Consider the following 26,764-nt stretch of genomic DNA (forward strand, 5'->3'; position numbering starts at 1 on the left):
GCAAAACACTAATCAAATACATCAAATCAGAGGATGAAGGGGAAATCAAACCCACCTGCAGCAGCAGAGGCACAGAGGTGTGAGAGACGACCCTGAGGGTGGTGCGGTGCCCCACGTCGTGTTCGAACCCGCGCGTCGGCGCGTTGTTCATACGCCAGATACAGGAGGAGTGGTCGATCTCCGGCCCTGCCGCCTGGCCCAACATCTGACCGGAACTGGACACCAGGGAGCAGACTTCACAGTGTAGCTTCAGGGGCTGGAGGGAGGAGGAGCAGAGAGGACTACACTGTTATTACAGTATTAGATATGTTAGTACGGCCCAGTACATCACTGGGGCCAAGCTTCCTGCCATCCAGGACCTCTATACCAGGCGGTGTCAGAGGAAGGCCCAGTACATCACTGGGGCCAAGCTTCCTGCCATCCAGGACCTGTATATCAGGCGGTGTCAGAGGAAGGCCCAGTACATCACTGGGGCCAAGCTTCCTGCCGTCCAGGACCTCTATACCAGGCGGTGTCAGAGGAAGGCCCAGTACATCACTGGGGCCAAGCTTCCTGCCATCCAGGACCTCTATACCAGGCGGTGTCAGAGGAAGGCCCAGTACATCACTGGGGCCAAGCTTCCTGCCGTCCAGGACCTGTATACCAGGCGGTGTCAGAGGAAGGCCCAGTACATCACTGGGGACAAGCTTCCTGCCATCCAGGACCTCTATACCAGGCGATGTCAGAGGAAGGCCCAGTACATCACTGGGGGCAAACTTCCTGCCATCCAGGACCTCTATAGCAGGCGGTGCCAGAGCGCCAAGTCTAGGTCCAAGAGGCTTCTAAACAGCTTCTACCCCCAAGCCATGACTCCTGAGCATCTAATCAAATGGCTACCCAGACTATTTGCATTGCCCCCCATGCTGCTGCTACTCTCTGTTTATGTTAAAGGAATTTTGATTCCTGTTTGTCAACCAATTCAATTAAAACACTCTGCCCATAAATAAGAATTTGTAAGATAATTATCCGCCAAATGGACAGAAACCAGTCTTAAAATCAATCAATCAATAGCGTTTATTCTCGAGAGTACTGATCATAATACATTTTACATCAGGTTATATAATAAAGATGATGTCATAGGTTTTAATATCCAACCTCCTCTCGGATACAATGGCAATACAGTTTGAGTTCTCATTACTGTCTGCCACCTGTTAAACTATCTACAACCAACTCAAGGTCTTTCCCCTCCCTGGGGAGACAAATCATTCTAGCCTGTCTGAAGATAAACCCATTCTTTCTAACAAGGAACACATAACATTCAACATTTATGAGTTATAATTCTAAGTCAAATGGATACATATTTTAGTCATTAAACACAAAAATCCCGTAACAGTTTATTATCTATGCATAGTCACTTTAATAACTCTACCTACATGTACATATTACCTCGACACCGGTGCCCCAGCACATTGACTATGTACCGGTACCCCGTGTATATAGTCTCCACATTGACTCTGTACCGTAACACCCTGTATATAGCCTCCACATTGACTCTGTACCGGTACCCCGTGTATATAGTCTCCACATTGACTCTGTACCGTAACACCCTGTATATAGCCTCCACATTGACTCTGTACCAGTACCTTCTGTATATAGCCTCCACATTGACTCTGTACCGGTACCCCCTGTATATAGCGTCCACATTGACTCTGTACCGGTACCCCCTGTATATAGTCTCCACATTGACTCTGTACCGTAATACCCTGTATATAGCCTCCACATTGACTCTGTACCGGTACCCCCTGTATATAGCCTCCACATTGACTCTGTACCGGTACCTCCTGTATATAGCCTCCACATTGACTCTGTACCGGTACCCCCTGTATATAGCCTCCACATTGACTCTGTACCGGTACCTCCTGTATATAGCCTCCACATTGACTCTGTACCGGTACCCCCTGTATATAGCCTCCACATTGACTCTGTACCGTAATACCCTGTATATAGCCTCCACATTGACTCTGTACCGGTACCCCCTGTATATAGCCTCCACATTGACTCTGTACCGGTACCCCCTGTATATAGCCTCCACATTGACTCTGTACCGTAATACCCTGTATATAGCCTCCACATTGCCTCTGTACCGTAATACCCTGTATATAGCCTCCACATTGACTCTGTACCGGTACCTCCTGTATATAGCCTCCACATTGACTCTGTACTGGTACCCCCTGTATTTCGCCTCCACATTGACTCTGTACCGTAATACCCTGTATATAGCCTCCACATTGACTCTGTACCGTAACACCCTGTATATAGCCTCCACATTGACTCTGTACCAGTACCCCCTATATATAGCATCCACATTGACTCTGTACCGTAATACCCTGTATATAGCCTCCACCTCCACATTGACTCTGTACCGGTACCCCCTGTATATAGCCTCCACATTGACTCTGTACCAGTACCCCCTGTATATAGCCTCCACATTGACTCTGTACCGTAACACCCTGTATATAGCCTCCACATTGACTCTGTACCGTAACACCCTGTAAATAGCCTCCACATTGACTCTGTACCGTAACACCCTGTATATAGCCTCCACATTGACTCTGTACCGTAACACCCTGTATATAGCCTCCACATTGACTCTGTACCGGTACCCCCTGTATATAGCCTCCACATTGACTCTGTACCGTAACACCCTGTATATAGCCTCCACATTGACTCTGTACCGTAACACCCTGTATATAGCCTCCACATTGACTCTGTACCGGTACCCCCTGTATATAGCCTCCACATTGACTCTGTACCGTAACACCCTGTATATAGCCTCCACATTGACTCTGTACCGTAACACCCTGTATATAGCCTCCACATTGACTCTGTACCGGTACCTCCTGTATATAGCCTCCACATTGACTCTGTACCGTAACACCCTGTATATAGCCTTCACATTGACTCTGTACCAGTACACCCTGTATATAGCCTCCACATTGACTCTGTACCAGTACACCCTGTATATAGCCTCCACATTGACTCTGTACCGTAACACCCTGTATATAGCCTCCACATTGACTCTGTACCGTAACACCCTGTATATAGCCTCCACATTGACTCTGTACCGGTACCCCCTGTATATAGCCTCCACATTGACTCTGTACCGGTACCCCCTGTATATAGCCTCCACATTGACTCTGTACCGTAACACCCTGTATATAGCCTCCACATTGACTCTGTACTGGTATCCCCTGTATATAGCCTCATTATTGTTATTTACTGCTGCTCTTTAATTGTTTGTTACTTGTATTTCTTTTTTTGTGGTATTTTTCTTAAAACTGTATTGTTGGTTAAGCCTTATAAGTGCATTTGACAAATAACATTTGATTTGATTTTGATATTACAGTGTTATATTGAACTGGACATGACAGTGGAGCAAGGCAGGTGGAAGAGAGGAGAAGAGAGTAGAGGAGAGTAGAGGAGAGGAGAGGAGAAGAGAAGAGAGGAGAAGAGAGGGAGAAGAGAGGGAGAAGAGAGGGAGAAAAGAGGGGAAGAGAGGGGAAGAGAGGAGAAGAGAGGAGAAGAGAGGGAGAAGAGAGGGAGAAGAGAGGGAGAAGAGAGGAGAAGAGAGGGGAAGAGAGGGAGAAGAGAGGGAGAAGAGAGGAGAAGAGAGGGGAAGAGAGGGGAAGAGAGTGAGAAGAGAGGGAGAAGAGAGGAGAAGAGAGGGGAAGAGAGGGAGAAGAGAGGGAGAAGAGAGGGGAAGAGAGGGAGAAGAGAGGGAGAAGAGAGGGAGAAGAGAGGGAGAAGAGAGGGAGAAGAGAGGGGAAGAGAGGAGAAGAGAGGGAGAAGAGAGGGAGAAGAGAGGGGAAGAGAGGGAGAAGAGAGGGGAAGAGAGGGAGAAGAGAGGGAGAAGAGAGGGGAAGAGAGGGGAAGAGAGGGAGAAGAGAGGAGAAGAGAGGGAAAAGGGAGGGAGAAGAGAGGAGAAGAGAGGGAGAAGAGAGGGGAAGAGAGGGGAAGAGAGGGAGAAGAGAGGGAGAAGAGAGGAGAAGAGAGGGAAAAGGGAGGGAGAAGAGAGGAGAAGAGAGGGAGAAGAGAGGGAGAAGAGAGGGGAAGAGAGGGAGCAGAGAGGGAGAAGAGAGGAGAAGAGAGGGAGAAAATAGGGAGAAGAGAGGGGAAGAGAGGGAGAGGAGAGGGAGAAGAGAGGGGAAGAGAGGGGAAGAGAGGGAGAAGAGAGGGAGAAGAGAGGAGAAGAGAGGGAGAAGAGAGGGAGAAGAGAGGGAGAAGAGAGGGAGAAGAGAGGAGAAGAGAGGAGAAGAGAGGGAGAAGAGAGGAGAAGAGAGGGGAAGAGAGGGGAAGAGAGGGGAAGAGAGGGGAAGAGAGGGGAGAAGAGAGGAGAAGAGAGGGAGAAGAGAGGGAGAAGAGAGGGAGAAGAGAGGGAGAAGAGAGGGAGAAGAGAGGAGAAGAGAGGGAGAAGAGAGGGAGAAGAGAGGGGGAAGAGGGGAGAAGAGAGGAGAAGAGGGGAGAAGAGAGGGGAAGAGAGGGAGAAGAGAGGGAGAAGAGAGGAGGGGAAGGGTCTGTAGTGATGCCTTAGACCGCCTTGCTGCTTGGGAGGCCCGATGTATAGAGGTTTGTATTGTCACATACACCTGATAGGTGCAGTGTGTTGTTTTAACAGCCAGAGCATGGCAGGCAATACTGGATGAACACGTTCCCCCCCTCCCAGGCCCCTGAACCTGTGTCCGGATTTGATTTGGATTGGACCGTGACCGAAGGACTGGGATGGTTTTTGATGAATCAGTTGGTGTTTTTTGTACCAGAAATATTACATTCCGTAATGGACGTTTATTTTTATTCTACAATTTACTACCTGTACAGTAGATGGCGGAATGCACATAACATTTGTGTGAATTCCAGGATACCAGAGAAGAAGAAGAAACATTAGAACATCGTCGTAAGAGATTGGATTATTGCAGCAGTGTTGAATGTCCAAACTGAAATAGCTAACTAGCTATTATGTTAAGGTACAATGATTTAAGATAAAAAAGTTATTTCTTTGTTTGTTGCTGGGCAGTGACGTTATATCGTCGACATTAACAGACACGTTAACTAGCAAATAATGTACTAACTATCTAGCTAACGTTAGGTCACAGACAACAAACTTGCAACCTTTGGTCTCTGCTTTAGCAACATGACACCATTGACAACTAGATACAGGCTTGCTAATTAGCATTACATTCCTCCTGCTAGTAACCTCTTCGCCCCGGGAGACCTGTACACATTGGTGTCTCCTGGAGGGAAGAGGCTATTCTGTTAGCAGGTCTCCTGGAGGGAAGAGGCTATTCTGTTAACTGGTCTCCTGGAGGGAAGAGGCTATTCTGTTAACAGGTCTCCTGGAGGGAAGAGGCTATTCTGTTAACAGGTCTCCTGGAGGGAAGAGGCTATTCTGTTAACTGGTCTCCTGGAGGGAAGAGGCTATTCTGTTAGCAGGTCTCCTGGAGGGAAGAGGCTATTCTGTTAACAGGTCTCCTGGAGGGAAGAGGCTATTCTGTTAACTGGTCTCCTGGAGGGAAGAGGCTATTCTGTTAACAGGTCTCCTGGAGGGAGGAGGCTATTCTGTTAACTGGTCTCCTGGAGGGAAGAGGCTATTCTGTTAACTGGTCTCCTGGAGGGAAGAGGCTATTCTGTTAACAGGTCTCCTGGAGGGAGGAGGCTATTCTGTTAGCAGGTCTCCTGGAGGGAAGAGGCTATTCTGTTAGCAGGTCTCCTGGAGGGGAGAGGCTATTCTGTTAACTGGTCTCCTGGAGGGGAGAGGCTATTCTGTTAACTGGTCTCCTGGAGGGAAGAGGCTATTCTGTTAACAGGTCTCCCGGAGGGAAGAGGCTATTCTGTTAACTGGTCTCCCGGAGGGAAGAGGCTATTCTGTTAACAGGTCTCCTGGAGGGAAGAGGCTATTCTGTTAGCAGGTCTCCTGGAGGGAAGAGGCTATTCTGTTAGCAGGTCTCCCGGAGGGAAGAGGCTATTCTGTTAACTGGTCTCCCGGAGGGAAGAGGCTATTCTGTTAACTGGTCTCCTGGAGGGAAGAGGCTATTCTGTTAACTGGTCTCCTGGAGGGAGGAGGCTATTCTGTTAGCAGGTCTCCTGGAGGGAAGAGGCTATTCTGTTAACAGGTCTCCTGGAGGGAAGAGGCTATTCTGTTAGCAGGTCTCCTGGAGGGAAGAGGCTATTCTGTTAACTGGTCTCCCGGAGGGAAGAGGCTATTCTGTTAGCAGGTCTCCTGGAGGGAGGAGGCTATTCTGTTAACTGGTCTCCCGGAGGGAAGAGGCTATTCTGTTAACTGGTCTCCCGGAGGGAAGAGGCTATTCTGTTAACAGGTCTCCTGGAGGGAAGAGGCTATTCTGTTAACTGGTCTCCTGGAGGGGAGAGGCTATTCTGTTAACAGGTCTCCTGGAGGGAAGAGGCTATTCTGTTAACAGGTCTCCCGGAGGGAAGAGGCTATTCTGTTAACTGGTCTCCCGGAGGGAAGAGGCTATTCTGTTAACAGGTCTCCCGGAGGGAAGAGGCTATTCTGTTAACAGGTCTCCTGGAGGGAAGAGGCTATTCTGTTAACTGGTCTCCTGGAGGGAAGAGGCTATTCTGTTAGCAGGTCTCCTGGAGGGAAGAGGCTATTCTGTTAACAGGTCTCCCGGAGGGAAGAGGCTATTCTGTTAACAGGTCTCCTGGAGGGAAGAGGCTATTCTGTTAGCAGGTCTCCTGGAGGGAGGAGGCTATTCTGTTAACTGGTCTCCTGGAGGGAAGAGGCTATTCTGTTAACTGGTCTCCTGGAGGGAAGAGGCTATTCTGTTAGCAGGTCTCCTGGAGGGAAGAGGCTATTCTGTTAGCAGGTCTCCTGGAGGGAAGAGGCTATTCTGTTAACTGGTCTCCTGGAGGGAGGAGGCTATTCTGTTAACTGGTCTCCTGGAGGGAAGAGGCTATTCTGTTAACTGGTCTCCTGGAGGGAGGAGGCTATTCTGTTAGCAGGTCTCCTGGAGGGGAGAGGCTATTCTGTTAACAGGTCTCCTGGAGGGAGGAGGCTATTCTGTTAGCAGGTCTCCTGGAGGGAAGAGGCTATTCTGTTAGCAGGTCTCCTGGAGGGAAGAGGCTATTCTGTTAACTGGTCTCCTGGAGGGAAGAGGCTATTCTGTTAACTGGTCTCCCGGAGGGAAGAGGCTATTCTGTTAACAGGTCTCCCGGAGGGAAGAGGCTATTCTGTTAACAGGTCTCCTGGAGGGAAGAGGCTATTCTGTTAGCAGGTCTCCTGGAGGGAAGAGGCTATTCTGTTAGCAGGTCTCCTGGAGGGAAGAGGCTATTCTGTTAACAGGTCTCCCGGAGGGAAGAGGCTATTCTGTTAACAGGTCTCCCGGAGGGAAGAGGCTATTCTGTTAGCAGGTCTCCTGGAGGGAAGAGGCTATTCTGTTAACAGGTCTCCTGGAGGGAGGAGGCTATTCTGTTAACTGGTCTCCTGGAGGGAGGAGGCTATTCTGTTAACTGGTCTCCTGGAGGGAAGAGGCTATTCTGTTAACTGGTCTCCTGGAGGGAGGAGGCTATTCTGTTAGCAGGTCTCCTGGAGGGAAGAGGCTATTCTGTTAACAGGTCTCCCGGAGGGAAGAGGCTATTCTGTTAACAGGTCTCCTGGAGGGAAGAGGCTATTCTGTTAGCAGGTCTCCTGGAGGGGAGAGGCTATTCTGTTAACAGGTCTCCCGGAGGGAAGAGGCTATTCTGTTAACTGGTCTCCTGGAGGGAAGAGGCTATTCTGTTAACTGGTCTCCTGGAGGGAAGAGGCTATTCTGTTAACTGGTCTCCTGGAGGGGAGAGGCTATTCTGTTAACTGGTCTCCTGGAGGGAAGAGGCTATTCTGTTAACTGGTCTCCTGGAGGGAAGAGGCTATTCTGTTAGCAGGTCTCCTGGAGCGAAGAGGCTATTCTGTTAACTGGTCTCCTGGAGGGAGGAGGCTATTCTGTTAACTGGTCTCCTGGAGGGAAGAGGCTATTCTGTTAACTGGTCTCCTGGAGGGAGGAGGCTATTCTGTTAGCAGGTCTCCTGGAGGGGAGAGGCTATTCTGTTAACTGGTCTCCTGGAGGGAGGAGGCTATTCTGTTAACTGGTCTCCTGGAGGGAGGAGGCTATTCTGTTAACTGGTCTCCTGGAGGGAGGAGGCTATTCTGTTAACTGGTCTCCTGGAGGGAGGAGGCTATTCTGTTAACTGGTCTCCTGGAGGGAGGAGGCTATTCTGTTAACTGGTCTCCTGGAGGGGAGAGGCTATTCTGTTAACTGACATTACCAATAATAGTTCTTCATGTCAACAAACACGTCTAGGTCCTAAAAGTTATGACGTTAGATAACTAGCCAGTTATTTAGTCAGCTAGCAAGCTATTTATGACTATGCCAGGAATAATAATGCTTTGACCTAGTTAGTTAATGTTCACAACCAGAGAGACATTCAGGTCTTAGCTACGATTCCTAACTAGTGTCTAACGCTAGCTGTAAACAGCTGAGTTGACTTCCTATTTTAAAATGAGTAGAATAAACTAGCTAGCTAGCTAAATAACGTTAGTATTTGAAACCATCTAGTCCTATGATTAAATGTATATTATTTACAAAGCGTTATTTGTTTAATTTGTAAATCGGGAGGTGCTGGAACAAAAAGTGAACGCAAGAGGGAGGTGACCTGGGGAGATCTGAGGTCCCGGTGTAACGGTCGTTGTCTTCCTCCTCGTCTGAGGAGGATAAGTTAGAAGGAGAGGAGGACCTAAGAGGGAGGTGACCTGGGGAGTTCTGAGGTCCCGGTGTAACGGTCGTCGTCTTCCTCCTCGTCTGAGGAGGATAAGTTAGAAGGAGAGGAGGACCTAAGAGGGAGGTGACCTGGGGAGTTCTGAGGTCCCGGTGTAACGGGCGTCGTCTTCCTCCTCGTCTGAGGAGGATAAGTTAGAAGGATCGGACCAAAACGCAGCGTGGTATGTATTCATATTTATTCGAATACTTTTCTAGACGAACAAAACAATAAACGAAACGAAACTAACGACGCTACAGTACTGAACATGTGAACAAAAGAAAAAAAAACAATGAACGCAACGAACAGCGGCAATCACCCACAAACAAACAGTAAGAACAGCCTAACTTAATATGGTTCCCAATCAGAGACAATGACAAACACCTGCCTCTGATTGAGAACCATATTAGGCCAAACAATAAACCCAACATAGAAACACGTAACATAGAATGCCCATCCAGCTCACGTCCTGACGAACTAAACAAAGACAAAACAAAGGAAATAAGGTCAGGAACGTGACACCCGGAATGCATAAAAAAATCTATTAAAAAAAACGTTATAATAATGCATTGCATACTTATCATCACATTTGCATAGTGGCATTGACCAATAGAGTAGAGGCACTTACAGAAGTTGCAGACATGGGGAACATTTTCTGTAGCCTAGGGTCCGGGGAACATTTTCTGTAGCCTAGGGTCCGGGAACATGTTCTGTAGCCTAGGGTCCGGGGAACATTTTCTGTAGCCTAGGGTCCGGGAACATTTTCTGTAGCCTAGGGTCCGGGAACATTTTCTGTAGCCTAGGGGCCGGGGAACATTTTCTGTAGCCTAGGGTCCGGGAACATTTTCTGTAGCCTAGGGTCCGGGAACATTTTCTGTAGCCTAGGGTCCGGGGAACATTTTCTGTAGCCTAGGGTCCGGGGAACATTTTCTGTAGCCTAGGGTCCGGGAACATTTTCAGTAGCCTAGGGTCCGGGAACATTTTCTGTAGCCTAGGGTCCGGGAACATTTTCTGTAGCCTAGGGTCCGGGAACATTTTCTGTAGCCTAGGGTCCGGGGAACATTTTCTGTAGCCTAGGGTCCGGGAACATTTTCTGTAGCCTAGGGTCCGGGAACATTTTCTGTAGCCTAGGGTCCGGGAACATTTTCTGTAGCCTAGGGTCCGGGGAACATTTTCTGTAGCCTAGGGTCCGGGAACATTTTCTGTAGCCTAGGGTCCGGGGAACATTTTCTGTAGCCTAGGGTCCGGGGAACATTTTCTGTAGCCTAGGGTCCGGGGAACATTTTCTGTAGCCTAGGGTTCGGGGAACATTTTCTGTAGCCTAGGGTCCGGGGAACATTTTCTGTAGCCTAGGGTCCGGGGAACATTTTCTGTAGCCTAGGGTCCGGGAACATGTTCTGTAGCCTAGGGTCCGGGGAACATTTTCTGTAGCCTAGGGTCCGGGAACATTTTCTGTAGCCTAGGGTCCGGGAACATTTTCTGTAGCCTAGGGTCCGGGGAACATTTTCTGTAGCCTAGGGTCCGGGAACATTTTCTGTAGCCTAGGGTCCGGGAACATTTTCTGTAGCCTAGGGTCCGGGGAACATTTTCTGTAGCCTAGGGTCCGGGGAACATTTTCTGTAGCCTAGGGTCCGGGAACATTTTCAGTAGCCTAGGGTCCGGGAACATTTTCTGTAGCCTAGGGTCCGGGAACATTTTCTGTAGCCTAGGGTCCGGGAACATTTTCTGTAGCCTAGGGTCCGGGGAACATTTTCTGTAGCCTAGGGTCCGGGAACATTTTCTGTAGCCTAGGGTCCGGGAACATTTTCTGTAGCCTAGGGTCCGGGAACATTTTCTGTAGCCTAGGGTCCGGGAACATTTTCTGTAGCCTAGGGTCCGGGGAACATTTTCTGTAGCCTAGGGTCCGGGGAACATTTTCTGTAGCCTAGGGTTCGGGGAACATTTTCTGTAGCCTAGTGTCCGGGGAACATTTTCTGTATCCTAGTGTCCGGGGAACATTTTCTGTAGCCTAGGGTCCGGGGAACATTTTCTGTAGCCTAGGGTCCGGGGAACATTTTCTGTAGCCTAGGGTCCGGGGAACATTTTCTGTAGCCTAGGGTCCGGGGAACATTTTCTGTAGCCTAGGGTCCGGGGAACATTTTCTGTAGCCTAGGGTCCGGGAACATTTTCTGTAGCCTAGGGTCCGGGGAACATTTTCTGTAGCCTAGGGTCCGGGAACATTTTCTGTAGCCTAGGGTCCGGGAACATTTTCTGTAGCCTAGGGTGCGGGAACATTTTCTGTAGCCTAGGGTCCGGGAACATTTTCTGTAGCCTAGGGTCCGGGGAACATTTTCTGTAGCCTAGGGTCCGGGGAACATTTTCTGTAGCCTAGGGTCCGGGGAACATTTTCTGTAGCCTAGGGTCCGGGGAACATTTTCTGTAGCCTAGGGTCCGGGAACATTTTCTGTAGCCTAGGGTCCGGGGAACATTTTCTGTAGCCTAGGGTCCGGGGAACATTTTCTGTAGCCTAGGGTCCGGGAACATTTTCAGTAGCCTAGGGTCCGGGGAACATTTTCTGTAGCCTAGGGTCCGGGGAACATTTTCAGTAGCCTAGGGTCCGGGAACATTTTCTGTAGCCTAGGGTCCGGGGAACATTTTCTGTAGCCTAGGGTTCGGGGAACATTTTCTGTAGCCTAGGGTCCGGGAACATTTTCTGTAGCCTAGGGTCCGGGGAACATTTTCTGTAGCCTAGGGTCCGGGGAACATTTTCTGTAGCCTAGGGTCCGGGGAACATTTTCAGTAGCCTAGGGTCCGGGAACATTTTCTGTAGCCTAGGGTCCGGGAACATTTTCTGTAGCCTAGGGTCCGGGAACATTTTCTGTAGCCTAGGGTCCGGGGAACATTTTCTGTAGCCTAGGGTCCGGGAACATTTTCTGTAGCCTAGGGTCCGGGAACATTTTCTGTAGCCTAGGGTCCGGGGAACATTTTCTGTAGCCTAGGGTCCGGGAACATTTTCTGTAGCCTAGGGTCCGGGGAACATTTTCTGTAGCCTAGTGTCCGGGGAACATTTTCTGTAGCCTAGGGTTCGGGGAACATTTTCTGTAGCCTAGTGTCCGGGGAACATTTTCTGTATCCTAGGGTCCGGGGAACATTTTCAGTATCCTAGGGTCCGGGGAACATTTTCAGTATCCTAGTGTCCGGGGAACATTTTCTGTATCCTAGTGTCCGGGGAACATTTTCTGTATCCTAGTGTCCGGGGAACATTTTCTGTAGCCTAGTGTCCGGGGAACATTTTCTGTAGCCTAGGGTCCGGGAACATTTTCTGTAGCCTAGGGTCCGGGGAACATTTTCTGTAGCCTAGGGTCCGGGAACATTTTCTGTAGCCTAGGGTCCGGGAACATTTTCTGTAGCCTAGGGTCCGGGAACATTTTCTGTAGCCTAGGGTCCGGGAACATTTTCTGTAGCCTAGGGTCCGGGGAACATTTTCTGTAGCCTAGGGTCCGGGGAACATTTTCTGTAGCCTAGGGTCCGGGGAACATTTTCTGTAGCCTAGGGTCCGGGAACATTTTCTGTAGCCTAGGGTCCGGGGAACATTTTCTGTAGCCTAGGGTCCGGGGAACATTTTCAGTAGCCTAGGGTCCGGGAACATTTTCTGTAGCCTAGGGTCCGGGAACATTTTCTGTAGCCTAGGGTCCGGGGAACATTTTCTGTAGCCTAGGGTCCGGGGAACATTTTCAGTAGCCTAGGGTCCGGGAACATTTTCAGTATCCTAGGGTCCGGGGAACATTTTCTGTATCCTAGTGTCCGGGGAACATTTTCAGTAGCCTAGGGTCCGGGAACATTTTCTGTAGCCTAGGGTCCGGGGAACATTTTCTGTAGCCTAGGGTCCGGGAACATTTTCTGTAGCCTAGGGTCCGGGAACATTTTCTGTAGCCTAGGGTCCGGGGAACATTTTCTGTAGCCTAGGGTCCGGGAACATTTTCTGTAGCCTAGGGTCCGGGAACATTTTCTGTAGCCTAGGGTCCGGGGAACATTTTCTGTAGCCTAGGGTCCGGGAACATTTTCTGTAGCCTAGGGTCCGGGGAACATTTTCTGTAGCCTAGGGTTCGGGGAACATTTTCTGCCTTTTATAAATACATTCAAGCAATTCTACATAATTTTACACGACTAGAGAATTTGGCAGAATCTTTTTTTAATACCGCACAAATGATGGAAATGACAGGCTACTTTGACACTGACAAACAGAATCTGAGATCAATAAAAACCACATTGTCTTGAATCCATCAACAGGCCAGGCCTTGGTGTGAGGAGACATGTTGTAGGTTACAACATGAGGAGGACATTATAGTTCTAAAAATGCTTTCCAGTTTCACTGCCTCACCCATGGATGGATGTTTCAGCATTGTCTCAACGAAGAGTTCTTTTTATTTAAAAAAATATATATAAAAAAAATACCACAATTTCGTGGTATCAAATTGGTAGTTACAGTCTTGTATCATCGCTGCAACTCCCGTACGGACTCGGGAGAGGCGAAGGTCGAGAGCCGTGCGTCCTCCGAAACACAACCAAGCCGCACTGCTTCTTGACACAGCGCGCCTCCAACCCGGGAAGCCAGCCGCACTAATGTGTCGGAGGAAACACCGTGCACCTGGTGAACTGCGCCCGGCCCGCCACAGGAGTCGCTAGTGCGCGATGAGACAAGGACATTCCTGCCGGCAAAACCCTCCCCTAACCCGTACAACGCTGGGCCAATTGTGCACCGCCCCATGGGTCTCCCGGTCGCGACCGGCTCAGCAAAGCCTGGACTCGAACCCAGAATCTCTAGTGGTACAGCTAGCACTGTGATGCAGTGTCTTAGACCACTGAGACAGAGCCTGGACTCTAACCCACGATCTCTAGTGGTACAGCTAGCACTGTGATGCAGTGTCTTAGACCACTGAGACAGAGCCTGGACTCTAACCCAGAATCTCTAGTGGTACAGCTAGCACTGTGATGCAGTGTCTTAGACCACTGAGACAGAGCCTGGACTCTAACCCATGATCTCTAGTGGTACAGCTAGCACTGTGATGCAGTGTCTTAGACCACTGAGACAGAGCCTGGACTCTAACCCACGATCTCTAGTGGTACAGCTAGCACTGTGATGCAGTGTCTTAGACCACTGAGACAGAGCCTGGACTCTAACCCACGATCTCTAGTGGTACAGCTAGCACTGTGATGCAGTGTCTTAGACCACTGAGACAGAGCCTGGACTCTAACCCAGAATCTCTAGTGGTACAGCTAGCACTGTGATGCAGTGTCTTAGACCACTGAGACAGAGCCTGGACTCTAACCCAGAATCTCTAGTGGTACAGCTAGCACTGTGATGCAGTGTCTTAGACCACTGAGACAGAGCCTGGACTCGAACCCAGAATCTCTAGTGGTACAGCTAGCACTGTGATGCAGTGTCTTAGACCACTGAGACAGAGCCTGGACTCTAACCCATGATCTCTAGTGGTACAGCTAGCACTGTGATGCAGTGTCTTAGACCACTGAGACAGAGCCTGGACTCTAACCCACGATCTCTAGTGGTACAGCTAGCACTGTGATGCAGTGTCTTAGACCACTGAGACAGAGCCTGGACTCTAACCCAGAATCTCTAGTGGTACAGCTAGCACTGTGATGCAGTGTCTTAGACCACTGAGACAGAGCCTGGACTCGAACCCAGGATCTCTAGTGGTACAGCTAGCACTGTGATGCAGTGTCTTAGACCACTGAGACAGAGCCTGGACTTTAACCCACGATCTCTAGTGGTACAGCTAGCACTGTGATGCAGTGTCTTAGACCACTGAGACAGAGCCTGGACTCTAACCCAGAATCTCTAGTGGTACAGCTAGCACTGTGATGCAGTGTCTTAGACCACTGAGACAGAGCCTGGACTCGAACCCAGAATCTCTAGTGGTACAGCTAGCACTGTGATGCAGTGTCTTAGACCACTGAGACAGAGCCTGGACTCTAACCCAGAATCTCTAGTGGTACAGCTAGCACTGTGATGCAGTGTCTTAGACCACTGAGACAGAGCCTGGACTCTAACCCATGATCTCTAGTGGTACAGCTAGCACTGTGATGCAGTGTCTTAGACCACTGAGACAGAGCCTGGACTCTAACCCAGAATCTCTAGTGGTACAGCTAGCACTGTGATGCAGTGTCTTAGACCACTGCGTCAATGAACAGTTCTGACTCACCCATGGATAGATGTTTCAGCATTGTATCAATGCTGATGTGAAGGAAAAACCGACAGGCTCTATTGGCATCCTTTATGCACATTGTGGACAGGGAAAAGGTTGCCGATATTTTCAAGACCTGAGCTATTTAATTCATTAGTTTTATTTATTACATTTACTAGTTTATTTATTTAGGCAATTTAATTCATTTGTTTAGGCTTGGCCTATTTAGTAGGCTATTTTGACTCACTCATTCGTGGCTTTGGTTCAAATAAATAAGTACCGATCACAGGAGGTTGGTGGTACCTTAATTGGGGAGGACGGGCTCGTAGTAACGGCTGGAGAGGAATCAGTGGAATGGTGTCAGATACATCAAACACATGGTTTCCATGGTGTTTGATGCCATTCCATTCGCTCCGTTCCAGACATTATTATGAGCCGTCCTTCCCTCAGCAGCCTCCAGCAGCCTCCAGCAGCCTCCAGCAGCCTCCAGGAGCCTCCATCAGCCTCCATCAGCCTCCAGAAGCCTCCAGCAGCCTCCAGCAGCCTCCAGCAGCCTCCAGCAGCCTCCATCAGCCTCCAGCAGCCTCCAGGAGCCTCCATCAGCCTCCATCAGCCTCCAGCAGCCTCCATCAGCCTCCATCTGCCTCCAACAGCCTCCAGCAGCCTCCAGCAGCCTCCAGCAGCCTCCAGGAGCCTCCATCAGCCTCCAGGAGCCTCCATCAGCCTCCAGGAGCCTCCAGGAGCCTCCATCAGCCTCCAGCAGTCTCCAGGAGCCTCCATCAGTCTCCAGCAGCCTCCAGGAGCCTCCATCAGCCTCCATCAGCCTCCAGCAGTCTCCAGGAGCCTCCATCAGCCTCCAGCAGTCTCCAGGAGCCTCCATCAGCCTCCAGCAGCCTCCAGCAGTCTCCAGCAGTCTCCAGCAGCCTCCAGCAGCCTCCAGCAGCCTCCAGCAGCCTCCAGGAGCCTCCATCAGCCTCCATCAGCCTCCAGCAGCCTCCAGGAGCCTCCATCAGCCTCCAGCAGTCTCCAGGAGCCTCCATCAGCCTCCAGCAGCCTCCAGCAGCCTCCAGGAGCCTCCATCAGCCTCCAGCAGCCTCCATCAGCCTCCAGCAGCCTCCAGCAGCCTCCAGCAGTCTCCAGGAGCCTCCATCAGCCTCCAGCAGCCTCCATCAGCCTCCAGCAGCCTCCAGGAGCCTCCATCAGCCTCCATCAGCCTCCAGCAGCCTCCAGCAGCCTCCAGCAGTCTCCAGGAGCCTCCATCAGCCTCCAGCAGCCTCCAGCAGCCTCCAGCAGCCTCCAGGAGCCTCCATCAGCCTCCAGCAGCCTCCAGCAGCCTCCATCAGCCTCCAGCAGCCTCCAGCAGTCTCCAGGAGCCTCCATCAGCCTCCATCAGCCTCCATCAGCCTCCAGCAGCCTCCAGCAGCCTCCAGCAGCCTCCAGCAGTCTCCAGGAGCCTCCATCAGCCTCCAGCAGCCTCCATCAGCCTCCAGCAGCCTCCAGCAGCCTCCAGCAGTCTCCAGGAGCCTCCATCAGCCTCCAGCAGCCTCCAGCAGCCTCCATCAGCCTCCAGCAGTCTCCAGCAGTCTCCAGCAGCCTCCAGCAGCCTCCAGCAGCCTCCATCAGCCTCCAGCAGTCTCCAGCAGTCTCCAGCAGCCTCCATCAGCCTCCAGCAGTCTCCAGCAGTCTCCAGCAGCCTCCAGCAGCCTCCAGCAGCCTCCAGCAGCCTCCATCAGCCTCCGGTAGTACCAACTATCTTTCTGATGGTCTTTACTAAAGTTTTTTTTTTACCAAGTTTATTCTGCTCATGTTGTGTGTGTGTGTGTGGTCAATTATTTATGACATTGTGGTTACAATGAATAATGTAAAAACGAATGAAATGAAATAGATCCTAATTAATAATCAGATGAGCGTTGTGAGCTTGTCATTATTCCCACACACCTATTAGCCTCCAGCGTGTCCTTTGTTCATCAACAACGTGGAGAACAAACATATTAATTCATATTAATACATATTAATAATTCATAATAATACATATTAATTCGCAGGCCTACATACTGCAGGCAGTCAACTCTGATGAAAAACGAACCCGGTAATATAATATAACTGCGGGACTAAGACCTAAGGGTTTAACCTCGTGAATGAATGACGCCTCTTCGGACGAGCCGATCCAATACCAAAACAGTTATTTAGCTTTAATTTTGACTCCAGACAGTAGGCGATTGTTTGTCTCTCCTGGATATTAGTTTGTCTACATGTCTATTCAACATTTGGAGGAAAAATAAATAAACCATGTGGTACAATGAGGCAAATAACAATAACTTCCAAAAACAGTCAATTCATTACTCAGATTTGTTATTTAATGGGCTGCAAAGGAACAAGTATCATATTTCGGTCTAATTGTGCCATTGTGTTTACCCAAGTTCTCTTTCAACTCTTGGACCTAACCCGCCAGCTGATTGTCTTGCCCGATGTAGGACTCTATAGTGTGAGAGGAGAGAGACTCGTGGACAGAAATCATTCACACCTCCAGTCATTTACAAAAGAATAGGCTTGTGTGAATGCTGCTGTCAGTCATCTCAGCGAGGGGTAGGAGCCAGTCTGATAACTAGAAATAAACCACTGCACTTCACAATCCACTAGCAAGCTGAGAGAATACTGATGGCGAGTCTTTTTGTTTCATCATTTTGTTTTAAGCATTTCCAAAACCATAGCCCGAAGCTTAAAACCCCATAGTATCAAGTATCAAGGTCAGACCCAAGTGCAGACTGTGTTGAAGTAACAATGTTTATTGTAACAACAGGGGCAAACAACAGGTCAAGGCAGGCGGGGGTCGATAATCCAGAGCAGAGGCCAAGGTACAGGGCCGCAGGCAGGCTCAGGCTCAAGCGGGCTCAGGACAATATACTATTGATGGACTATCAGCAGGACAATAGACTATTGAGGGACTATCAGCAGGACAATAGACTATTGATGGACTATCAGCAGGACAATAGACTATTGATGGACTATCAGTAGGACAATAGACTATTGATGGACTATCAGCAGGACAATAGACTATTGAGGGACTATCAGCAGGACAATAGACTATTGAGGGACTATCAGCAGGACAATAGACTATTGAGGGACTATCAGCAGGACAATAGACTATTGATGGACTATCAGCAGGACAATAGACTATTGATGGACTATCAGCAGGACTATATATTATTGATGGACTATCAGCAGGACAATAGACTATTGATGGACTATCAGTAGGACAATAGACTATTGAGGGACTATCAGCAGGACAACAGACTATTGATGGACTATCAGCAGGACAATAGAATATTGATGGACTATCAGCAGGACAATAGACTATTGATGGACTATCAGTAGGACAATAGACTATTGAGGGACTATCAGCAGGACAACAGAATATTGATGGACTATCAGCAGGACAATAGAATATTGATGGACTATCAGCAGGACAATAGACTATTGATGGGCTATTAGCAGGACAATAGAATATTGATGGACTATCATCAGGACAATAGACTATTGAGGGACTATCAGCAGGACAACAGACTATTGATGGACTATCAGCAGGACAATAGAATATTGATGGACTATCAGCAGGACAATAGACTATTGATGGACTATCAGCAGGACAATAGACTATTGATGGACTATCAGCAGGACAATAGACTATTGATGGACTATCAGCAGGACAATAGACTATTGATGGACTATCAGCAGGACAATAGACTATTGAGGGACTATCAGCAGGACAATAGACTATTGATGGACTATCAGCAGGACAATAGACTATTGATGGACTATCAGCAGGACAATAGACTATTGATGGACTATCAGCAGGACAATAGACTATTGATGGACTATCAGCAGGACAATAGACTATTGATGGACTATCAGCAGGACAATAGACTATTGAGGGACTATCAGCAGGACAATAGACTATTGATGGACTATCAGCAGGACAATAGACTATTGATGGACTATCAGCAGGACAATAGACTATTGATGGACTATCAGCAGGACAATAGACTATTGATGGACTATCAGCAGGACAATAGAATATTGAGGGACTATCAGCAGGACAACAGACTATTGATGGACTATCAGCAGGACAATAGAATATTGATGGACTATCAGCAGGACAATAGACTATTGATGGACTATCAGCAGGACAATAGACTATTGATGGACTATCAGCAGGACAATAGACTATTGATGGACTATCAGCAGGACAATAGACTATTGATGGACTATCAGCAGGACAATAGACTATTGAGGGACTATCAGCAGGACAATAGACTATTGATGGACTATCAGCAGGACAATAGACTATTGATGGACTATCAGCAGGACAATAGACTATTGATGGACTATCAGCAGGACAATAGACTATTGATGGACTATCAGCAGGACAATAGACTATTGATGGACTATCAGCAGGACAATAGACTATTGAGGGACTATCAGCAGGACAATAGACTATTGATGGACTATCAGCAGGACAATAGACTATTGATGGACTATCAGCAGGACAATAGACTATTGATGGACTATCAGCAGGACAATAGACTATTGATGGACTATCAGCAGGACAATAGAATATTGATGGACTATCAGCAGGACAATAGACTATTGATGGACTATCAGCAGGACAATAGACTATTGAGGGACTATCAGCAGGACAATAGACTATTGATGGGCTATCAGCAGGACAATAGACTATTGATGGACTATCAGCAGGACAATAGACTATTGATGGACTATCAGCAGGACAATAGACTATTGATGGACTATAAGCAGGACAATAGACTATTGAGGGACTATCAGCAGGACAATAGACTATTGAGGGACTATCAGCAGGACAATATACTATTGATGGACAATAGAGGACAATAGATTTGTTGAATTTTTCGATGGTGGTTATACAAGGGAGTCTACTAGTGTACTAAAAGCCTACTAATGAGAATGACTCATTATTATAATGATATAACTATATGAATAATTGTACTAATAACATTAAGCAAGAGATCGAGAAGGAGGAGCTTTGCAGATCGTGTGTCAAACGTGCTGTTAGAATACAATAATAATTTACAAACAAATTACAATCAATACCATATAGTCTGTTCTAACAAACAAACAAAAAGCTTTTAAAGTTGTTAGTACAGCCAAGATTAAAAACAGTTAACTTCAGCTGACATGTTGCAGTGAATCTATTGTTGAATTATTCAGGATCCCTTTGTTATTTAGTTTGATCATTAAAATGCTTATTGTTATTTAAAGGCATGAATATATTCCCTATATGGTGCACTACTTTAGACCAGAGCCCTATTCCCTATATAGTGCACTACTTTAGACCAGAGCCCTATTCCCTACATAGTGCACTACTTTAGACCAGAGCCCTATTCCCTATATAGTGCACTACTTTAGACCAGAGCCCTATTCCCTATATAGTGCACTACTTTAGACCAGAGCCCTATTCCCTACATAGTGCACTACTTTAGACCAGAGCCCTATTCCCTATATAGTGCACTACTTTAGACCAGAGTCCTATAGATCCCTGTTCCCTACATAGTGCACTACTTTAGACCAGAGTCCTATGGAACCCTATTCCCTAATAGTGCACTACTTTAGACCAGAGCCCTATTCCCTACATAGTGCACTACTTTAGACCAGAGCCCTATTCCCTATATAGTGCACTACTTTAGACCAGAGCCCTATTCCCTATATAGTGCACTACTTTAGACCAGAGCCCTATTCCCTATATAGTGCACTACTTTAGACCAGAGCCCTATTCCCTACATAGTGCACTACTTTAGACCAGAGCCCTATTCCCTATATAGTGCACTACTTTAGACCAGAGCCCTATTCCCTATATAGTGCACTACTTTAGACCAGAGCCCTATTCCCTATATAGTGCACTACTTTAGACCAGAGCCCTATTCCCTATATAGTGCACTACTTTAGACCAGAGCCCTATTCCCTATATAGTGCACTACTTTAGACCAGAGTCCTATAGAACCCTGTTCCCTACATAGTGCACTACTTTAGACCAGAGTCCTATGGGGCTATCTAGGGGAAGAAGGGCTTTATAAATACATTTGATTTGATTTTGATTTATGCAGCAGCATACAAGACATTTTTTGGACTCACCTTGTTGTGCTGTGTTCACTTGAACAGGAAAGTGGCGCGGTGGGCACATTTTGTGTCACGTTCCTGACCTGTTTTCCTTGTATTTATTTAGTTGGTCAGGGCGTGAGTTGGGTGGGTTTGTCTATGTTTGATTTTCTATGTTGGGATGTTTGTGTTCGGCCGGGTATGATTCTCAATTAGAGACAGCTGTCAATCGTTGTCCCTGATTGAGAATCATACTTAGGCAGCCGGGGATTCACATGTGTTTGGTGGGTGTTTGTATCTCGTGTCAGTGTTCGTGCCACATGGGACTGTTTTCGGTTTGGTCACGTTTGTTGTTTTTGTATGTGTAAGTGTTCAGTTTACGTTCATTAAATAATGACCACTTTCCACTCTGCGTGTTGGTCCGATCCATGCTCCTCCATGCTCCGTGTCATTCTCTGTATTTATGGTGCTTTCAAAACAACTGGGGACTCTGGGAAAAAAAACAAGGTCGAATCATGATGACGTCATTGATCTTCAGGTCGTAGCTCTAGAAAGAGGATGACCGTTCAAAACTTATTTTACCCAGTCGGAGCTCGTTTATTCCCGACTTCACAGTTGTCTTGTACTCACTGAAGTCAAGTTTTCGCAGTTCAGAGTTACCAGTTGTTTTGAGCGCGGCACAAATCATGCTTTATTGACAGCACGGCCAATGTTGAATGTTTATCATTTTAAACTTGGAAAAGAGACACTTTAATCCCAGATTTGGGACCACACAGCCACCGTCACTGATTCCTTCCTAACCACTCATTGTTGAATTAGCGATTTCCAATTTGTCGCGTCATGTTTATGTCCAACGGCCGATGAGCACCGATACGTTTTATCTATAATTTCTCTTCATTATTTATTTTCGTATGTCACGAATTAAAAGGGATTTGCCAGTAGATTGTCGACTTGATTCATGATGATGACGGCTAGCGAAGACTTAGAAAGTATGACGTTACAACAAATGTTAAGGTTAAACTCAAATATATTGATGAATAAAAAAACATTCTTTATGGATTTTTAATTTTATTATATTATATTTATTATTAATTCTATTTATTAATGATATTATGAATAGAAATGGAGGAGTTATGTCACATATGCAGTTATCGAAAATATAATATATATGGGAATATCTGCTCAATCCAAAAATGTACAAGCAACTGATTGCAGAACCACCACAAAAATAGAGGAGGCAAGTGGAGAAAGGAGAAGGTAGGGAACTTGTTTTCCTGACATATATTAAAGATACAAATTGACTGAAAGGAACTGGCATAAATAGATAAATATACCAGTTTTATTTGAGGACACAAATATTGACAGCTGTGCAATACAGGTTGTAAAATAAATGGGAGGAGATTTTCTATGTACCAATTCCATGGCACATGGTTTACGAACTGGTACAAAGAACTACACTTGACTTAACACTTAGAGTTTTTCAATTTAAATGATTATATAAAATTCTTGCCACCAACAGAATGCTATTTATATAGCAAAAAGATAACTCAGCAAAAAAAAAAAAATATTGTGTAAATATTTGTATGAACATAACAAGATTCAACAACTGAGACAAAAACTGAACAAGTTCCACAGACATGTGACTAACAGAGATGGAATAATGTGTCCCTGAACAAAGGGGGGTCAAAATCAAAAGTAACAGTCAGTATCTGGTGTGGCCACCAGCTGCATTAAGTACTGCAGTGCATCTCCTCCTCATGGACTGCACCAGATTTGCCAGTTCTTGCTGTGAGATGTTACCCCACTCTTCCACCAAGGCACCTGAAAGTTCCCGGACATTTCTGGGGGGAATGGCCCTAGCCCTCACCCTCCGATCCAACAGGTCCCAGACGTGCTCAATGGGATTGAGATCCGGGCTCTTCGCTGGCCATGGCAGAACACTGACATTCCTGTCTTGCAGGAAATCACGCACAGAACGGGCAGTATGGCTGGTGGCATTGTCATGCTGGAGGGTCATGTCAGGATGAGCCTGCAGGAAGGGTACCACATGAGGGAGGAGGATGTCTTCCCTGTAACGCACAGCGTTGAGATTGCCTGCAATGACAACGAGCTCAGTCCAATGATGCTGTGACACAATGCCCCAGACCATGACGGACCCTCCACCTCCAAATCGATCCCGCTCCAGAGTACAGGTCTCGGTGTAACGCTCATTCCTTCGACGATGAACGCGAATCCGACCATCACCCCTGGTGAGACAAAACCGCGACTTGTCAGTGAAGAGCACTTTTTGCCAGTCCTGTCTGGTCCAGCGACGGTGGTTTTGTGCCCATAGGCGACGTTGTTGCCGGTGATGTCTGGTGAGGACCTGCCTTACAACAGGCCTACAAGCCCTCAGTCCAGCCTTTCTCAGCCTATTGCGGACAGTCTGATCACTGATGGAGGGATTGTGCGTTCCTGGTGTAACTCGGGCAGTTGTTGTTGCCATCCTGTACCTGTCCTGCAGGTGTGATGTTCGGATGTACCGATCCTGTGCAGGTGTTGTTACACGTGGTCTGCCACTGCGAGGACGATTCAGCTGTCCGTCCTGTCTCCCTGTAGCGCTGTCTTAGGCGTCTCACAGTATGGACATTGCAATTTATTGCCCTGGCCACATCTGCAGTCCTCATGCCTCCTTGCAGCATGCCAAAGGCACGTTCACGCAGATGAGCAGGGCATTTTCATTTGGTGTGTTTTTCAGAGTCAGTAGAAAGGCCTCTTTAGTGTCATAACTGTGACTTTAATTGCCTACCGTCTGTAAGCTGTTAATGTCTTAACGACCGTTCCACAGGTGCATGTTCATTAATTGTTTATGGTTCATTGAACAAGCATGGGAAACAGTGTTTAAACCCTTTACAATGAAGATCTGTGAAGTTATTTGGATTTTTACGAAGAAAGGGACGTTTATATGGGGCATACAACAATCTCAGGCTCTGTAGATTTTATTGGGAAGAGACAGAATCAATAGATCACTTATTCTGATATTGTCTCGATGTAGCTTGTTTCTGGTCACAGGTTCAGGAACGGTTAAAAAAGAATCACAACCTGCACCTAAAACTAACCTTACAAATAGCAGTGTTGGGTTATTTGTGAAGCCATAGTCAGTCAACAAATAATACAATAATACTCATAGGATAGGTTTACATCTTTAGCTCAGAATCTGTGGATAATATACGATTAGAAAGATTCAAAAAATGTGAAAATCACCACAGCAGAATTTAAAAATATATGGCACATGGAAACCAAACAAGGTCTATGGTGATAGATGGGATGGGCTGAGGGGTGGGATTAAAGAGCTGAGGTCTATGGTGATAGGTGGGATGGGCTGAGGGGTGGGATTAAAGAGCTGAGGTCTATGGTGATAGGTGGGATGGGCTGAGGGGTGGGATTAAAGAGCTGAGGTCTATGGTGATAGGTGGGATGGGCTGAGGGGTGGGATTAAAGAGCTGAGGTCTATAGGGACAGGTGGGATGGGCTGAGGGGTGGGATTAAAGAGCTGAGGTCTATGGTGATAGGTGGGATGGGCTGAGGGGTGGGATTAAAGAGCTGAGGTCTATGGTGATAGGTGGGATGGGCTGAGGGGTGGGATTAAAGAGCTGAGGTCTATAGTGATAGGTGGGATGGGCTGAGGGGTGGGATTAAAGAGCTGAGGTCTATGGTGATAGGTGGGATGGGCTGAGGGGTGGGATTAAAGAGCTGAGGTCTATGGTGGTAGGTGGGATGGGCTGAGGGGTGGGATTAAAGAGCTGAGGTCTATGGTGATAGGTGGGATGGGCTGAGAGGTGGGATTAAAGAGCTGAGGTCTATGGTGATAGGTGGGATGGGCTGAGGGGTGGGATTAAAGAGCTGAGGTCTATGGTGATAGGTGGGATGGGCTGAGGGGTGGGATTAAAGAGCTGAGGTCTATGGTGATAGGTGGGATGGGCTGAGGGGTGGGATTAAAGAGCTGAGGTCTATGGTGATAGGTGGGATGGGCTGAGGGGTGGGATTAAAGAGCTGAGGTCTATAGTGATAGGTGGGATGGGCTGAGGGGTGGGATTAAAGAGCTGAGGTCTATGGTGATAGGTGGGATGGGCTGAGAGGTGGGATGAAAGAGTTTGTTTGGTAATGTGTTTTTGTTATATATAAAAGTACCATGTATGTAAAATGTGTGTACATGTAATAAAAAAAGCTGTAAAAAAAAACATAAATCTTAAATCTTTTGTCTTGCCCTCTGAATGGCACTGTCAGGGGTGCGTAACTGGTGGCAAGGAAGTCAAGTGCAGGAGAGCAGAACTTGGTAAATAGCCGGAGCCGTTTAATATACATAACTACCGGCATACAAAAACAACAAACACCTGGGTACAAAACCCGTATCGCACCAGGCACACAAACGTACAATAAACAATTCCCGACCAGGACATGGGGGAAAACAGAGGGAACATATGCAACATGTAATGAGGGAATTGAAACCAGGTGAGTGTGAAAACAAGACAAAACAAATGGAACATGAAAAATGGATCGGCAATGGCTAGAAGACCGGTGACGTCGACCAACGAACACCGCCCGAACAAGGAGAGGAAGCGACTTCGGCAGAAGTCGTGACTGGCACACATACACAATCCATGTGTTTGTATGTATTATGGATCCCTATTAGTTCCTGCCAAGGCAGCAGCTACTCTTCCTGGGGTTTATTATGGATCCCCATTAGTTCCTGTCAAGGCAGCAGCTACTCTTCCTGGGGTTTATTATGGATCCCCATTAGTTCCTGTCAAGGCAGCAGCTACTCTTCCTGGGGTTAATTATGGATCCCCATTAGTTCCTGCCAAGGCAGCAGCTACTCTTCCTGGGGTTTATTATGGATCCCCATTAGTTCCTGTCAAGGCAGCAGCTACTCTTCTTGGGGTTTATTATGGATCCCCATTAGTTCCTGCCAAGGTAGCAGCTACTCTTCCCGGGGTTTATTATGGATCCCCATTAGTTCCTGTCAAGGCAGCAGCTACTCTTCTTGGGGTTTATTATGGATCCTCATTAGTTCCTGCCAAGGCAGCAGCTACTCTTCCTGGGGTTTATTATGGATCCTCATTAGCCAAGGCAGCAGCTTCTCTTCCTGGGGTTTATTATGGATCCTCATTAGCCAAGGCAGCAGCTACTCTTCCTGGGGTTTATTATGGATCCCCATTAGTTCCTGCCAAGGCAGCAGCTACTCTTCCTGGGGTTTATTATGGACCCCCATTAGTTCCTGCCAAGGCAGCAGCTACTCTTCCTGGGGTTTATTATGGATCCCCATTAGTTCCTGCCAAGGCAGCAGCTACTCTTCCTGGGGTTTATTATGGATCCCCATTAGTTCCTGTCAAGGCAGCAGCTACTCTTCCTGGGGTTTATTATGGATCCCCATTAGTTCCTGCCAAGGCAGCAGCTACTCTTCCTGGGGTTTATTATGGATCCCCATTAGTTCCTGTCAAGGCAGCAGCTACTCTTCCTGGGGTTTATTATGGATCCCCATTAGTTCCTGCCAAAGCAGTAGCTACTCTTCCTGGGGTTTATTATGGATCCCCATTAGTTCCTGCCAAGGCAGCAGCTACTCTTCCTGGGGTTTATTAAGGATCCCCATTAGTTCCTGCCAAGGCAGCAGCTACCCTTCCTGGGGTTTA

At 47.6% G+C, this 26,764-nt stretch overlaps 1 protein-coding gene across 2 annotated transcripts in view; it reads right to left on the reverse strand.

Annotated features, from left to right (window-relative positions):
* Positions 1 to 26,764, reverse strand: part of st6galnac3 (ST6 (alpha-N-acetyl-neuraminyl-2,3-beta-galactosyl-1,3)-N-acetylgalactosaminide alpha-2,6-sialyltransferase 3) — a 136,044-nt gene that overhangs the window by 36,584 nt on the left and 72,696 nt on the right. For both annotated transcript variants that reach the window (XM_055866030.1, XM_055866028.1), the window contains exon 3: positions 56 to 256. In XM_055866030.1, coding sequence (XP_055722005.1) covers positions 56 to 256 — 201 coding nt within the window. The remainder of the gene's footprint in view (positions 1 to 55; positions 257 to 26,764) is intronic.

This window comes from Salvelinus fontinalis, chromosome 17 (assembly GCF_029448725.1).
Source record: "Salvelinus fontinalis isolate EN_2023a chromosome 17, ASM2944872v1, whole genome shotgun sequence".
Classification (NCBI taxonomy): Eukaryota; Metazoa; Chordata; class Actinopteri; order Salmoniformes; family Salmonidae; genus Salvelinus; species Salvelinus fontinalis.